We start from the raw sequence: 18537 nt of genomic DNA on the forward strand, positions 1-18537 counted from the left end.
AACACTTGTAGAACTAATTTGATACTATTATTTTGCTAAAGAAAGTATGTTGATACGTTAAGGCGTTTAAGAGTTATGCAATATTTTTGAGATTTTTGAAGGTACTTTAAGACTATTTCAAATAAGTTTAAAAAAATAACACCCTTCCAATTTTCTCTTGAATTTTTACTTATATTATGACCTTTCAGGAACCGCATAGGATACATTTTTATCGATCTGGCATCTAATGAATATTGATATTTGAAACTTGACTAGTTTTTGATGAAAAAACAATCGTAACTTTTGACTTCAACAACTCTTCTGAAGACAACTTTTCAGTAGAATGTTTCACAAAAAAGTTAGAACAAAAAAAGTGATTTTTCAAGAGCCACCCTACTTTCACTCGGGAAAATTGATGTAACTCGATCAAATGAAGAGCTAGAGAGGTGCTTTTTTCAACAAAGTTGCTTAAAATAAAATTTCCTAAAACTTTATTGTACAACCAAATCATTTTTGAGTTCAATGAAGAAAGTTAGATTTCAGATTTCAATCTAAATGAAGACCATTCTCCATTAGAAGAACCTACACTTGCCGCACGAAACGTTTTGGTGACAATTTTATCCCAATTCCTCCAATATGTGAAATTTTCATCTAAATTACCCTTAAGTCTCAAGCAAACCACGTTGAAAGCATGCGAAAACTATCTTATATTAGGTAAAAAAAAGTCTGGAGAATCGAATGGAAGAACCTACACTGGTCTCACGAAACGTTCTGGTGACTATTTTAGCCCAATTCCTCTATTTCATGATATCTTATTGTATATCGTCCTTAAATCTCGGTAAAACATATTGGAAGTTTACTAAATCTAGCTTATCTTATAGAAAAAAGTCTGTACAACCGAATAGAAGAACCTACACTGGTTGCACGAAACGTTTTGATGACTATTTTACCCCAATTCCTCTATTTCATGAAATCTTATTGTAAATCGTCCTTACAATAAGATATCATGAAAAAGAGGAATTGGGGTAAAATAGTCACCAGAACGTTTCGTGAGACCAGTGTACACAGAAAGAAATAATGAAATTTACACGAGATGTAAATCTAAGTAACATGGAATAGACATGGGTTGAATCGAAATTTTGATTGAAAACCTTCATCGATGCAAAACTAAATTGAATTGCATAGAATTTTCAATGAATATAACTATATCTTTCAATTAACGCTTATTTTGCGATTAAATTGTATTGAAACGTACAGAATTGTAAAGTAATTTTATGTTTAATTACCTGCTCCAAATATGTGCATGAAAATAGATGTAAATTCACAAAATATTTTTATCTGTGTAGGTTCTTCCATTCGATTCTACAAACTTTTTTCTTTAAGGTAAGCTAGATTTAATAAACTTCCAATTAGTTTTACCGACGACACGACCAGGCACTCCGAAGAAAAATCGGAATAAAAAGTGGTCGTGAGCGATTTACCGCCAGTTACCACAAATATAGCGACCCCTTGAAAATGATAAAAATAATTTTCTTGTGCAACACTGTTTAAGTTGCTATGAACTAGTTACCAAGGAGTTCCATAGTTAATAAACAAACCAGAATGTCGAAAAAAAACAAAACGATTTTCCCTAGGGATTTCAAACTTCTATGAGTACGAGTATAAATATATTAATCAATGATTTTATTCGTTAAATTATCTTGGCCTGATTATTATGACGGATCATTACAGGACACCAAATATAACACTTGAGCCACGCGTCCGGATAATAAGTATCAGGACACAATGCAAATTTCTGATGTTTTAAGCTCATTGTATCTTCGAGATCTCGTGAACCAAACACTCGAAAATCGCAAGAAACAAACACTCAAAATCTTGTACCCGGTATAACATGTCGGGAGGAGATGTGGCTCTTTGAGGACTGCAATTGATCGAGAATTGGCTGCCTATGCGAATGCGGTTCGAGCAATAGCTTTGATTGAAAATTAGACGGACTTTATAATCTCTTAAGGTGCTTGGCGATATTGGTCGTTTAAAGATATATAGATTTAGAAATGGTAGTAGAGAAAAGCCCAGTTTACAAAGTTTTGTATCCATATCGCGAAAAATCAAGATTAAATAACTATAACTATAACTAATAACTCGATTAATATTTTCGTCTTGTAAAATTTTTCATATTCCAATACCTCTTTATCTTCGATAGCAAAATTCGGTATGGTGTCGGTAAATCTAATAAATTAAGCACAATTCCGCTAGCGAAGATAAATACTTCCTAATACGTATGGAGTCAACTCTGATTTGTTCCTTATATGAATTTAAACCCATATAAAACTTCTTCAGCGAATATAACAGTGTGGCTTCGAAAACCTGTGCAAAGAAACCGTACGATCCCCAAATGAATAATTTTTCTCTAAATGCAGTAGAGCTGCTCCGTAGCGAAACAACATTGGCTGATAAAAAATTTAGATTTAAATTCCTCGTTCAACTGTTGTGCACATATTAAGGTAAATAAATGTAACTAGGGTAACGGTAGATGTTATTTCTAATACAACAGTTTTTCAGGCTTAGTTGCCAGTTTCCAACATTTTTCAAGCGATTTCTTTTTGACGTTACGAGTTACTGAGGGGTAGTTAAATTTGTGATACAGTTTTGAATAGTGAGTGGCATGTCGTGTCGTCGGTTTTACCATAGTTTAAGACCGATTTACAATAACATACCATAAAATGAAGTAAATGGGGTAAAATAGTCATCAAAACGTTTCGTGCGGCTAGTGTAGGTTCTGCCATTCGGTTATACAGACAAACCACAAACGCATTTCCAGACATGACAATCACGATCTTTTTTTTGCGCACATTTACGGTCATCCATGAAACTGACAACAATGATGGTTGCACTGCTGGATTCCCATCATCACATTTATAATGAAAATGTCAAGCCGTGAGAACCCTTTCAATACGTTAGCTCATTTGTATATATTGAGATTTTATGTTGGACTTCCGGTGAAACCCTCAACGAGTGAACACGTCGTATCGTGTTAGTGCGGTGAAAATTCGAGTATTTCGCGAGAAAGAAAGTATTTTCATCTGTACTTCGATGACTCCACGTTGTCACAAAGCGAGGGTTTCACTTGTAGTCCAGTGAAAAGAAAGTCCATTGGACTATAAATGAAAACTAACTAGCAATATAGCTAAATCGCTGTGTCATCAATCGGCGTCATCTCAAGTGAGATGACGCCACCAGAAGTGAAGAAGAAGAAGAAGAAGAGATTTTATGTTGCATATAAAATTTTGTTTGTTTTGAAGTAATCGGCTAACAACATGATAACTCGTGTATTTAAATTAAGCGCGAGAAGGCAATTTACAGCAGATATGCATCATAGCTAAGAAAGCTCGGAATTCCAAGTGCATTCAGAGTAGATTCCCGACGTTCTGTTATGTATTATGAAAAAATCAGAGTAGATTGCATAAATATTGTGAAAAAATCAAGATCTATTGTTGAAGAAAATATGGAAGAAATGGGCAAACATTCTTCTTATGGGATGTCTTAATATTTTAACGCCTTGTTTTTCAGGGAAATGTTCTTCTTTTTATTTCTTTGATTGTGACACGGCGTTTGTGAATTGCGACGCAAATGATGTGAAAGATTTATTGAAAATTTTTTTCTCAATCGACAAATATGTTTACTCTATATTACTTAACAGCTTCCTTTGAACAAACTGCTATTTGTGAAGGTGTCGAGTTCCAAAAGAAGAATGAAATGATATGAAATACCAAGACTATACTTATTGGAAAACTTCACAGAAAAAATTGTGAATTTTACAGGTGATGTAATTCTACAACTGACACAATTCATAGCAATTTAACTTGTCAAAAGACTAAATATTCCATTTCCACAGAACTTTACAGGCTTCGAGTGTAATTTGCATTCGGCTACCATTAGTCGCTATGTAGATTTATATGCACCAATAATCCATCGAGCCGATATGTGCTTCTATGGCACAGTCGATTACTGCCGTGCTTTGCGAGCTAATGTTTCTCGGTTCAAGTCGCGCTGTTTCTATCGATCTTTTGTTTTTTATTTCATTCGATTTCAAGCCATGTGATTTCAAATCACATAATTTTACATGTTCTTGAATATAAATTTGAGTGAAATACGACGCTCCATTTATGTGCATATTATAAGATGTAAAATAACTAGATTTTTTCCAACTGTGTTGATTTCTCTTCGGAAATTTAAATAACGACACGAATGGATATTTTTTCGACTTTTTTCAATAAAACAGTTTTCTCATTTTAACCAACAACTCGCTAAACGGTAGCGAAATGAGTGACAATGGGCCGTATGAATAAAATGTAGTAAAGTCTGTTGTTTGTAGTATCTTCTCAAAAACATAGTCCACAGAGTAAAACACGTTTGGTTTGGTTTTAATTATTCTACTTCACTTTATCAGCAAACACACGAGTAGCAACCTCTGGATCTACCTACCGAAAAATTGTAGTAAATACTACATGTTCGAACGTTGTTGTGTAGTAAAGTCTTTGCTTTTGACAGGAACGTGATCCACATGTAGCATTTACTTATTTAGTTTTATTCATACGGCCCAATGTGACGATTTTGTTCTAGTCATGGCATACTTTAGTCGAAAAGATAACAATGTAAATAATCTCGCGCTCCGCCAAGCGGTGATTGTAGTCATTTTAGAAAGTACCAGGTACGAACCAGTATTTTTTAAATTTTTGTAGGTACATAAATGTTGTTATTATTTATCTTTGGCCAAACCCAACCCAATTTCCACCCTAACTGCTGTCAAACCGTTTGTTTGAAGTCAGTTTTGAACCTAGTTTCAACGTTGTTGAACTGAAAATCGAGTCTTTTAGGTTCGAGGTTCGAGGTTTTACACGATGACGACACAAATGAACTGCCGATGAATCAAGTTCATCTTTGATAGCAGCCGGTGATTTGTTTTATTTTGCGACTGCGACTGATTTGTTTTGCGACTGAAAAATGACGGGAAAGTGCCTGTTAGAAACGTGTTCCATAGTGAAACTACAAAGAATTCCCTGTATGTGTTTCCAGCATCAAGGAGCGATGTTTGTATAAAACTGTTTAGTGTGAGGCGAACCTCTGATCAACTTTTAAGCTGTGAACAAACCACCGGCGGGTGTAAAATAAAAAGCTCATTCTGTTCATTTTGTGAGGTTTTGTCATGTCCGTGTAAAACCTAGTTAGGTTTGCTCAAATCCCCGTTGCCAAGTGCAAACCCAACACAGATAAGTGTTTGATTGATGAAACTACCCTGGGTCAGTCTCAGTTTTCTCGAGAGAAAACAAGAGAAAACGACACAACTTCGTTACGTGTTTCATGAACAGCATGAATTAAACTTATGACGTTTACGTTTGAAAAAAAAATTGAAACTAAATTGATTACACACTGAGTTGCCGTTGAACGAGCGAACCCCACTTGTAAAATAGTCCAGTGGCAGAATGGTAATTCGTTTTTGACGGATTGGGAAAGGATGCAGGACCAAGTTTGCATGAAACAGGGGCAGTGCTAGCGAACCCAGGATTTAAAGAAGCTCCGAGCTTCGTTTCAATTGTGTTGAACTTAGGATCAAAACTGGCGTCCGGCGAATGGTTTGAATCCAGTTCATTTTGTCTGTAGAAAACACAAGATTGGAGTCAGTATTGTTTAACCAGCATAACGTCAAAAATTCAAGACATAGTATTGCTCAATATAGTAAAAATGTTTAGCTAATATAAACGTGTTTTAAATCCTTCTCAATAGAAAACAGAACATCATAGACATAGTTATAGAGTTTTTGGTCAGATAAGATCGTTACACACTAACGGACAAATATTCGAATTAGGGTGGCAACTGAAAGTTCGCGCTAATGGCGTCGACGACTATGTACAGGAAAGACAACTAGCCCGGTAGGAACATCTAGATTTGTTGTTTAAGAAAAAAGTGAGTGATAACATCTATATATAACAAAGAGATTAGACGGTTAAATATCATATCTACAACATTATACAAACAATAGAGACACTAGAAACTGAATTGAGTGACGTCAAAGATAGGGGACTCAAAAAGGGGAGTATGACTGCCGTAGATTCACTTTCCGTGTGTTTGCTGTCAAACACACTGAATAGTGCACGCTTTTCAATTGGTTGATTCGCAAAGCCTGATTGAAATGTCAATTTTTACAAATACAAATGGGGTCCAATGGGTAATTTGTTTTTTTTTTTTTGGTTTGGAAATTTATGCATTCAATGGTACAACAGTGTAAGAGCTTTTGGGGGACACTTTCTAAGAGTGGAGTGAACAAAGAAAGCAATATTTATAAGAAGATAGTACAAGGAGGACACTAAATATTATTGTTTTAATAAAGAAAACTTGGCATACGTTCTAGGTGGGCCAGAACATGGCGTTAGTTTACTTACACACAGAATGCATTAAAAAATGTGCTAATGTCATTATCGATCGCTTTTCTGCCCTGTGCGGATGCAGCCGAAGGTCCAGCAACAACAACGACAGCAGCATCATCATCATCAGCAGCAGCAGCAGCAGAAGTAGTTGCAACGACGGATCCTAAGGACTTGCCGTCCTTCTTACTCGAATGCTGGTGTGTGCTGACGGTGGACGAAATGGACACGGTGCTGGTGGTCCGATTAGTGCCACCACTGGCGATCGCAGCACCGGAATGTCCGGACAAAGGACGACGCGACGAAATTTCCCCACCAAAATCATCGTCGTCGGCTGCGTCTAGGCAGCTGAATCGGATGGTGTTAGTTTATTGGTTTGATTTTTTTTATTAGTGACGGTTAGTTTACACAGTGTTGCGCGCATTCAGTCACAGCAGTGAGGGAAGAAACATAAAAATTATCTATTAGGTTAGGCGGTCTGTTGATAACTGCTTGGTGTTCTACTACTGTAGCTAGTCGGATTATTTTGCTTTTTACATTTGAGCTCCAATCAGGACAGGATTCGAGTTTTTATCGAGTGATTTTGTGATCGGACAGCCAATGGCAGTTAGCTAAACTAGCATACTATTGGTACGAAGATCACGGAATTTCGACACGCATTGATGGGTTTCTAGCCAGGGGAAAATAACTATTTGAAGTTTCCTTTTAACGATAGTGAACCTACAGAACAGTGCGTTTTCGCTACCACACATGCACTATAGCAGATGCACCTATTTAATCACTTGATGCGTTGCTGTGCGAGTATTCCTATTTTTTTTTCTGATAGTAGAGCAGTACAATGTGATATATTCCAAGAACGAATGCAATGAAATCGGACAGTCTAGCGAAAGGAAATGGACGCATTTCACAAGAGTGAAAAAATAGTAAGGAATCATGAAATACCTTGATATTTACAACGAAACCCAAACCCAATTTGATATTATTACTTTAGGCTAGTTTCGGCTAGCGGGTTATATGCACTCTAGTTTCGGCCATAGCGGGGCTCTTTCGAAGGGATTTATGAACAATAAACAGCGGGTCAAAATAACCGATAACTTCGAGAATAATATAATGTTTTTCTTAGGGTGAAGCCAGAGTGGGAGCGACAAGCGACGCGAAGCGATGCGATGCGATGCGAATATTAAAGTACCGCACGGCGAAGCACGACCGAATTTCGTCCACTTAAAAAAAATGAACATGCATACCACAGTAAACACGAAACACGGTTGAATTGATTTTTTTCATGACGGAACAAGATAATTCGATTGATGTTGAAGCGCTAATCGGTGCTATTTTAAAACGAAATGTGCTCTGGAATCAACAATATCGTAATTACCGGAAACGGGTTCCTGTGAAGAAGTTTTTGAAATATTATCAACTACTGATTAGTATAGTCATGAAATTTTTGAGAATCTTTGAGCAATTATTTATACAGATGGTGATATTCACCGAACTTTCTACTATTTCGAATAATGGGATGAATTCCGAATTCTTTATGATTTCCGAAAAAATAGTTGCGTACGCCCTCGGACATAAAAAACAACTCTTCGTCCATTCTTTTGAAACTTTAACAATGAATGAAAATGTCCATTTTTGTTTACCTCTGGTGCTTTTGAGCACAGCTTCTCGTTGCTTTTACTATGACTACTACGTAGCATTGAAAATTTTCGTTTTACGCATCGCATCGCTTCGCGTCGCTTGTCGCTCCCACTCTGGCTTCACCTTTAGAAACTTACACCGTTAGAATTTGTTAAACATTTGTTCGATGTTAAAAATTGACCATTCTTCGTACAAATACCAGAACTTACTATGAAAAGATTTCGATATAAAATGGACATTTTTTGGTGTCTCCGGGAAAAAAAAAGATAATTCTAAATCTTCCAAAGTTTCCAAGAAAAATTTTCGCTATTTGAGCTCCCGAAGTAGGCCATAAAATATCTTAGGTAGCTACGATGATTGCAAAATCAATTTCACCACAGTCGGGTATCAATTTAAAATTAAGGTAGAAGATTGTTTGTTTTTCAGAAATCCGGTAGTTTAAACGACCATCATTATTTCGATACCTTCCGAAATTCCACAAATGATGGTATAAGATACATTCATTTGTCAACCAACAAATGTCTCATCCACTTTTATAGACACTAAGGTGAATGGGGAAAGGAATCATTATGGATTAATTTTTCAAATAATCCGGTCTGGATGTCTTGAATCTGGAAGTTTGACACCAATTGTGGCGACGGTTCTGAAAAACATAATAATCTCATTTTTTCCACCGAAGACTCCCTGGAAAATTTGGTAACTGTTTTCAAAACTAACGAATCGAAAACAAACTTTGCTTCGAACATTTGTAGAACACTGAATTAATAATTAAAGATATCTTTCAAAACGTTCCACTACGTTCCGGAACGATAACAAAATCCTTCTACCTGTTATAGAAATATTCTAACTAAAACATTTTTAACATTTATCACACGATTTCCTTAAGTGTTAAAGATAACTTTATTTCCATGTCGCATAAATCACACTAGAGATGGGCAATTCGCTCCTGAGCTGTTCCAATGAATCGAATCATAAAAGTGAGCTGACAGCTCACAGCTCTTTTTAAAAGAATCGCAGCTCACCAGCTCACTCATTTGCTACCCAGTTCGCCGCATTGTGAAGCGAGGAATAAGATGCGAGCTGAACGGATCTTCGAAAAGAAATGTTTGCACCAAGTTTCGTTATTTCTTCCATGCCTGCATCTATCCTTCTTCAACGGATTAAATGAGACATTATCAGTAAGAATTCTTACTTCTCACGGCACAAGAAAAACGGGTCACAGAATTAACCATCAGTTCAATCTAAATGAGCTGATGAGCTGATACATCGAATCGGTTCATTTTGGTGAGCTGATCGGTTCGGAGCTGCTCACCAATGTAAGCTGTTTCGCACATCTCTAAATCACACGAGTATTCGATCGGAATCAAACAAAAATAAACATGTCATTTTAACCAACAGCAAAACAAAACTCTAGCGTGAAGTGAATGTTGCACCAAAAAATTGTGGCTCATGTGAAAGTGGAACCTTATGTCGATCGTGGTGACATCTGCGAGTGTTCGCCACGGTGATTGAGCAAATTTTACACACAGTTCAAATGTGAGCCTGTATATCTGTTATCTGGGCTTCTATGAATGTAATTTTGTTTCACACTATCACAGCTAAAAGTCAAAATACCTGACTATCTTTTAAAGTAAGTTTCCAGTGTATTACAAGAGATGGCACCCTAATATAGATGTGGTTCTGAAAAGTCAGATTTAATTTCCTAATCAATGCTGTTATTTTTAGCATATGAAAATCAGTTATATTACAGACAGTTTCAATGACAAACAGAGTTTTTAATTTTGATGTAAAAGCAAATTTTGCTTTTGATCTTTCAAATCATATTCTAGTGCTAAAATGACAACTAAACACTGGGCCGTATGAATAAAACGAAGCATGCTTCAGTTTCGGTACCAAATGCTAGATGATTATCAAGCATTAGCGCCCGAAACACAAACCTACTATCTTTTTTTCGGTTCATTGTAGAATTTTCGGAAAAGTATACAACTTTTTGTCAAGTACATTGTTTAGATAGTCCAATCGACATTCTACACAATCTTCTAGAACGCAGTTTTTAAATAATTATCCGTTTTCTGAGTTATAACGATTTAATAAAATATCTGCCCTTTTTGATAATAAGTCTTGATTTGAATTTGTCTCTTCATCTGGGCATAATAAATGGTTTGCTGTACTGAAGACGTGTGCTAAGATCCGCTCAAATAGGAGTGTGTGATTTATTTCTGGAATTGTTCTAATCGAAGAAAACAGGTGTACGGACTTGCACATGAACTGTGTGTAAAAAATTGATAGATCAGCTTGGCGGACACCTGTATGTGTCGCCACGATCGCCACTAGGTTAGGTATTGCAGTCCCATCTCACCAAATTTTTGATGTGATAAAAGTTAACACTGAAATTTTTTCTTTCGATTGAACTCACAAAAAATCAAACGACATGGAAAAAATGTGAAACACTTGTGAGAATCGCCTGAGGCGTTCTCCAATCGAGAACGGGGTCGTTTCGCCGAATGACATTTCGCCGAATGACATTTCGCCGAATGACATTTCGCCGAATGCCATTTCGCCGAAAGCCATTTCGCCGAATCCCGAAATCGTCTTAAAATCTTAATTGGAATTGATTTAAAATAAAGACAAATGAAAGATGATAGCGTTCACGCCCGTTTTGTTGACCTACAATTGTACTTCTTGAATGAAAATTGATTCTTGTACTCTTGAATAAAGATTGATTCATAAACTTCAGAACAGAGTTCCCAAGAAAACTTGTATGTGGTATTTTCCGTTTTTTAAGTGAAAAAAAAAATATCTAACATAATGCGGCTACGCCACATCGTTTTGGTTCATGTGCTTTCCGACCTCGTTATCCCTCGTCCGGACCTAACAAAATCAAAGAAACCTAGTTTGTATGCAAGAGGCCGCCGCTTCCGACGGCGGGTCGGCGGCCGACTCAGATGGCGTCGCCCCGGCGGCTTTGTGCCGCCGAGCCATCTTGGCTCCGGTTATGTGGCTGCGCCACATCAGTTATACAGGAGACATGACCCTTTCGGCGTAACGACTTTCGGCGAAGAGACTTTCGGTGAAATGGCATTCGGCGAAACAACTTTCGGCGAAATGACCCGCTCCCCTCCAATTGTATTTGGGAAATTTCTGCAAACTTCAATTGAGTTTTGTCAGCGTTTAGATTAAGTTAAACAATCGAGTAGGTGGCAATAGTAACTCCCTAATTCACTTTTTTTTTTTTCAATTTTGCTCCAGTCTGTGTCTTATAAAGACAAACTTGCGAACAATTTAGAACAAAGAGGAATTTGGTCTAGAGTAAGAATAATAGCGCTTCGAACGGTCCTTCTTAATACATGGAAAAGTTTTTAGATCTTTTCACATGGAAAAAGTATATCATCGTGATTCAAACGATCCAAAAGGAGTGCTTTTACATCGAAGACAGAGAGCACTCCAAAGGTTCAAAATATTCTGAAGACAAATGATTGAAGGCTTCGCTACATGGGAATCCGTACGAGACGCAATAAAATGTGCTACATCCTTGAGTATGACAAAGAAAGGTATTTCTCTACGCCTAAGCGCACTTTTACATTCAATATTATTTATCAGAAATAACAGAATACTGTATAAAGAGCAGGATAACTTTATGATATTTTTATCTAGAAGATAGATTGAGACAGTTGAATAGAACTTGCATCAAAAGAGACCTCGTGGTGTGTAGTGAAGGGGTAATTGATATTCCTATGTTACTCTAGTAAAAAAAATAGGAATTTAATTAGTCCCTTAATTTGCATATTTATTTGCTCTTTACATATTTGCTATTAGAATAAACCAATATTTTTTAAATTTTACTTATTTGAACATATATTCATTGGTTCTTAATGATGCGAGTCACCATAAATTTTATTTAACTTAACGAATAGCCAACGAAAAACAAACTCTTTTTTCATCCCTGCTGTTTCATTAATCAATCTTTTTGCCAACTTTTCTTCCGTTAGGAAGCAATAAAAGTCTTATGCTTTTTTCAAAATCCAATTTGTATAATATTCTGCTTCAGCTTCTCATTTATTACTAGTTGAGTACAAGTTATAAATTTCTAGATGCCATGCCCAACAAACAGAAATGGAATCTTCTGTTTGTCATGGTCTATTTCTGTGTACTGAAATCTTAACTATCGCTATCATAAAATCATATAGTTCTCTTTACTGTTTTTTAAAGTAACAAATATTGTCGACTTTTTGCACCTGCACCGAATACCAAGTGAATACAGTGCGCTATCTGAATTTGGTCATTTAGTCGAAATCTGTTTCACCGAATGGGTCATTTCGTCGAATCAATCATTTCGCCGAAAGCGTAAACCCAAACCGTCGTCCGACGTCGAAGCGGCGGTCTTTTGTGCTTTACTCAAAACTTGACCTGAGTTAGGACCGAACGATCTGAACATTCCAGTCAGAGAATTATAAATCAATTTGAGAATTTTAATCAAGGGAAATGATTTTATTCTTTATTTATAATTAGCATCATTTCATCATTTTGCCCGTGTGAGCGGGCGCTGGTCCTACAAGCCAGTTGTCGTATTTTCGAGCCCCGCCCTGGAAGGATTCTCGGTGTCCATAAGATCGACTCCGAAGTGTGTTGAAACAGAACGGCAAAATACTACAAAAGAGTTGTAATGCCAATGTCTTCAATTTTCCTTAATTTGAAAAATCATTTTTAATGAACTTGTAAAGGCAGTAATGATAAATTCTCCATACAAATTTGGAATAAAATTACCTAGTAATCATTAAAATGACATAAATAATTCTCGTGTAAGGGCCTCTGTAGCCGCGCTTCTTAACGACGCTACTATTGGCATATTGTCGAGAAACAGAAATGTAGAGGCGCTGTTTGTTTAGAGATGATACTTTCAGCAAGAGCTGTCAAATCAGTAGGAAAATTTCTAATTACTCCACCTTTTCAACGATTTCTTATGAAAACGGGCAAATCCATTTGAAAGATCATAGTAGAAGTTGAAGAAAAAGTTTTTACTCTGAGGTGGTAATGTTGATCTTAGTTCATTGTGCGAAATCTACCATTTATTCAGAATAGAGCATTAAACTTGGTTTGATACCATTTTTCAAATGCCTGGAAATAACATATAAAGTATCCACAATAAATAGTACTCGATCGCTATACATTCTAGTACTCGAGAAATTAACATTACACTGGATTTTGTTTAAAAAAATGTTTATCCGAAAAAACCTAGCCTTTCCCAATTTCACGCATTTCTGAAGATTTTCCATGTTTAATCGTAGTTTACACTAAAAAAGTAGTAGTAAACACTTTGAAATCGATTCTCTTCTACTCCGAGTTCTATTTTTATTGCTGATATTTATTTTTACTATTGACTAAACGATAAAAATGTTGCAAATCACTACTGCCGATATGAAAATTTCCGAAAGAATCTTCCTTTTCTTGGTTCCATTTTTCATTGGCAGGTGTCGCTACCGGTAAATCAGCTTTGCGACAATGTGCCAATCACAAAAGAGTTTTACTGAACGTGCGTCGTGTTCTCTGAGTTTCCTACTGTCAGTTTCAGTCAATTCTATCGTCCCACTTCCAAAGGGCCTAACTGACTGACTGACAGTTTCATCTTGTTTTCTTTTTCTTTCGCCAAATTCCAGATTGATTTCATATAAACGCAATTCGCACTAGGCAGTGGCAGATCCGGAACAGGACTGGACCAGATCTCGTTCGGGTTACGCTTCAAATTTCTTTAATGCAGTTTCATCTGAATATTCTCACTAGACCTTAACGTATCCGCGTCTTTGTCGAGACTCGTCCTAAGTACGGTCAAAGCATGCGTTTGTTCAAAGAGTATATTGCGTTGACAATTTGTTTGTAAACAAGTTTAAGTGTCTTTAAATATTAACAGCAAAATGAATGAAGAATATTAGATTGAGTTGGTGCGAGAATATCCGGTTTTGTACGTTCTAGTGAATCCGAAATACATGGATTGACGATACCGAGCAGATACATGGAAAAAATATTGGCCAAGAACTCCAACAGGAAGGTAAGTTCACAAGCTGCTTACTACATGGAATGAAACGTCCCGAGCCTCTCACGAAAAAGACGCGAATCGTTTCGAACCGTGTAGATTATTGTTGAGAACAAGCCTCTAGATGGCCCAATACCAAATTTCATGACAATCTATCCACTAGTGTTTCAATACCAGCTGATCGTATCAGACGAGTTCTAGTTTTCATTAAGCTATGGAAAAAGATGGACCAGCTCATTCATGCATAAAAGCAACGGTAAAATTGAATGATTTCCGGCAGGGATTGGTCCACCATCCCCCGCATTCTCCAGACCTGGCCCCCAGTGACTATTATCTATTTCCAATCCTGAAGAGGTTTTTCCAGGGAAAGAAATTTTCGTCGAATGCTGAGATCATTGCCTATTTTGAAGGCCTTGACAATTTTTTTTTTCAAAGGACATCAAAATGTTGGAGTACCGATGGGTCAAGTGTATCACTCTAGATGGAGATTATACTGAAGAATAAAAAAGTTTTCACGGTAAAAAATCGACTTTATCTCTGTTAGGTCCGGGACTTCCATGTAGTATAAAAGGTGGCGAATTCACCCTCAACTCCTTTGTTTCGCCAAAGCTATGACACACAGATCTTCCATTTTTTTTAAATTTTATGCTGCTATCTCTACTGAATATCTTCGTCAGCCAGAGCAGTCGCAATTACGGTTAGTTCTTCGTTGACTAAATTTTGTGCATGATACAGTGAGAATACTCGACAAATAAATACCGGCACGTTCCAGACACGCCACTGCCTGGTGTGAATAGCGTTTAACTCTTCGCATTATTTCCAAGCCAAAACCACAAACTTTCGGTTGATATTGGAAACTGAAGAAATTTCAACAATAGCTCCGTAATAATCGAAACAGAAAAAGTAAACAAAGAGAGACTCTCATTTGCGGTTAAGCCCTTTTGTCGTGGGACAATTGAATTACCTTCATTAGTTTCAGAGATGCCAGGTTTACAGATTAGTCTATGTTTCACAGATTTTTAATTTTCTGCACAGATTTGAAAAAATGACACAGATTTCTGAAATCAATCACAGGCTTGTTATGAGACCCAAAAAGTCTAGGGAAAATTGAGAGAAAATGAATATCCGACAAAGCGGTTGGAAGAAGTGTGACCTGTTTTGTTTTGCCTCACCAAAATGTAAAATGATTCCGATCAGCTTTTATGTATCAGAAAACGTGCACAGATTTTGCACAGACTTTTTTTGGCTGGATCAGATTTTTGAAAAAAAAAAATAACCTGGCATCCTTGATTAGTTCTGTTTTGATACGTGCTCCAAAGTTTTCGAACTCTGAACCGACCGTTATTAGGCTTTCTGACAGCTCACTTACAATCACAAATGCAAACGAGATTGGTTTGTTTTCATCAGGAAACGCCAGCATTAAACACGATTCAGACGATTATTCAACTTCGGTCGACGTCAAGGTTAATTTAATATTTTTTTTAGCCGAATATTACTCACTTACTGGACGTCAAAATATTCCGTGATTGACGTTGTGTGCCTCCATAAGAACTGGTTACAATTAATGTTGTTGTTCCGTAACCGTTCCATGCCAGTGACAGTCGCCTGATGCCACATGATGGCCACCCATTTTTCACTTGGGTCGCCGTTCATTTTTCACCGGGCATAGAAACAATCGGTCAACAACTTGTAATTACTCTCTTATGACAACTTATTGGAACGATTCGATACAGAATTGAAGAAAGGTCGGCTGGTACACGGTACAAAGACTGACAGGGTACGCTGATCAAATTTCTTTATACCTGGTAACTCTGAAGGTCGGAAATCAGCTCACCATGTTGATTTATTTTGATGAACTGTGATTTCGTCAGAAAAATTGTGGTGTTTGGAACTGCATGTAAGGTAAATTATATTATTTGATGTATAAAACACATCACCAAAACTGTATAATCATTCATCAACCCGGAATAGTGACTTTGAAAAAAACATTGTCAAAAAATCAAAACTGTTCATCAATCCGACAATTTGGTTTTACACGATGACGACACAGATTAACTGTCGATGAATCAAGTTAATCTTTGACAGCTGCCGGTGGTTTGTTTTGTTTTGCGACTGCAAATTAAAAATTGAAAAATGACGAAAAAGTACCTGTTAAATAAGTGTTCCACAGTGAAAAGAGCTAATAAGATTGCCCTGTATGCGTTTCCAGCGTCAAGGAGCGGTATTTGTATAAATCTATTTAGTGTGAGACGACCTTCAATTTTTAAATTCAAACCATGAACCTCTGATGAACTTTTAAACTGTAAAAAAATCACCAGCGCTGTCAAAAAAAAGTTCATTTTGTGAGGTTATGTCAAAAAAAAACGTGTAAAGCCTAATAATTTCTCTCCAGACAGGAAACTGTTAAATATGGGCAATGAACACTGCTATTAATTTATCAATATTCAGTTGGAATATTTGAAGCCCCAAACGCTTGATTTTTCTTTCGAAAAATGCGGACTCAAGTTACCAAGTCAATTGTATTGACGGTATTGACAATACTTTGGATTGACAATACTTTGGATTGACAATAATATTTTCACGTGTAAAGGTCGTAATAATTTCGTTTTTGTTAAGAGCGATGAATCAAAATCGAATTATACTATGGCAATTTTAAACAACGGAGAATTCTAGAACACGATAAGAAATATTTGAAGTTGCTCCAAAATTATACGTCACGTATTCTGGACTGAAAGCGTAATAAACGAAAATCGTTGAATTTTTAGCTAGATATCATAGGAATGTTTTTATTAACCAATTGAAATACCAAAGCTCGAAGCTAGACGAAAGGCAGTCAGAAATGTCAGTTGCAAAACTTCTACGAAAGACTACACGCGAACGCACGGTTGTTCGTCCTCGCGTAGGACACCAAGCGTCCCCATGTAGAAAATTCGAAATGGAATTTCCCTAGAAACGAAGGAGTTACACGAACATCTAGCACGGAACGGAATTCTTAACAACCGAATCAGAAACAATAATGTTATCGATGGTTAAACGATTAGAGTGCACATACAAGTACGATCTACTCATGGAATGAAAGCATCGGCTCACGACGGAGCCCGGGCATTTGCAGGTTAATAAATCAGTTTGCTACGATTTTTGGTTTTGTTTGGTTTCGCAAACAGGCAATAGTAATTCGGTCAGTAAAAACAAGGAAGTAGAAGAAGAGACAGAAGATGGTTATCAGATCGAGCGGTAGAGCGAGCGCAAAAGGAACAAATGAGTGTGTTGTTTGATTTTCGCTGCGGTTTTTGGATTAGACGGATGGTGTTTTTGCTATTATTTTAGCTCTTACCCCTAATTTTCGCGCTACTTTTAATACTTCTTCTCCCACACAAAACCATCTAACAAAGGCATTGTTTATCGGGTTTCTTCCTCCCTTCACCGAAAACAAAGTGAGTATCGAGAGTGTGTTTGTGTGTGTGTTGATATAAAAAGAAACAAAAAGAAAGACAAAATATATTGTATGTTGAGGTCCAGTAAAATCAAACTTAGCGGATACTTTAGGTAATGCAATGCATTAATAAATTTAAGAAAAAAATAAACATTTTTTTTAACGTAACCAATCACAAACAAATATATTGATTATATTCGAAAAAAATGGGATTTTGCGTTGGATCGGAGCTGAACTGAATGGTTTTATCGAGATTGATGGCAGTTGAAATGCCGTTTTAGTAAGGATAGCCTGATCTTGGAATGTAAGCCGACTGAGTTAACTGACACATGAGATAGAAGAAGAGTTTGAAATATTTTTGATAACGATTGTTAATAGTAATAGTAGTAGTAGTAGTTTTAGTAATGTTATTAGTAGTAGTAATGGTAGTAGTAGTAATAGTAGTAGTAGTGATAGTAAGAGTAATGGTGGTAATAGTAGTAGTAGTAGTAGTAATGAGATTAGTAAGACTGTAACAGAGAGAATAAACTACAACTCTAGTAGTGCGTTGAAACGGGTGAGTGGATTTTATTCGCTAGGTCGAGTGAGTGCACTGTCTGCTGTCAATGTTAAGGAAGTACTTCCAAATATGGAACAAGCTAATACGGTTCATATTTACCCTTGAGTGTCACCTCCTTCCTCTGCCACCAGCAGTTCATATTCCTGGGCGGCGTAACGATCCCAGTCGGAGAGCTGCAACAAAATAAACAAGCGAAGGAAAACCAACAAAGAACGATTTAATTTTCAGAACTATTGCGTGCATCAACTGTGCGCTCGGATGGAACCGAATTCCTACATCGTCATTATCACGTTGTGCAAATGGATCCCGCTGCTCGTGCTCCATGTACTTCTCCAGGTTGAAGAACGTATCGAAAAAGATGGGCGTCATTTTGCACCGTTTCAGATCGGCAAGCGTGATACAGCCGGGTGTGGTTGGCTTAATCATATCCAGCATCTGTCGAAAGAGTCAATTCATCAGAGCAAAAATTGCCACAGCG

General features: G+C 36.8%; 1 protein-coding gene across 15 annotated transcripts in view; it reads right to left on the reverse strand.

The window, feature by feature from the left end:
* Positions 1-18537, reverse strand: part of LOC131428271 (uncharacterized) — a 209690-nt gene that overhangs the window by 23093 nt on the left and 168060 nt on the right. For 10 of the 15 annotated variants that reach the window (XM_058592076.1, XM_058592074.1, XM_058592080.1 and 7 more), the window contains 3 exons: positions 18336-18494; positions 18159-18232; positions 6420-6749 (listed from right to left, as the gene is read on the reverse strand). In XM_058592076.1, coding sequence (XP_058448059.1) covers positions 6420-6749; positions 18159-18232; positions 18336-18494 — 563 coding nt within the window. Of the gene's footprint in view, positions 1-6419; positions 6750-17401; positions 17486-18158; positions 18233-18335; positions 18495-18537 lie in introns of those variants that run through there. The other 5 variants (XR_009229359.1, XR_009229358.1, XM_058592083.1 and 2 more) reach the window with 3 other exon arrangements.

This window comes from Malaya genurostris, chromosome 2 (assembly GCF_030247185.1).
Source record: "Malaya genurostris strain Urasoe2022 chromosome 2, Malgen_1.1, whole genome shotgun sequence".
In the NCBI taxonomy this organism is placed as follows: Eukaryota; Metazoa; Arthropoda; class Insecta; order Diptera; family Culicidae; genus Malaya; species Malaya genurostris.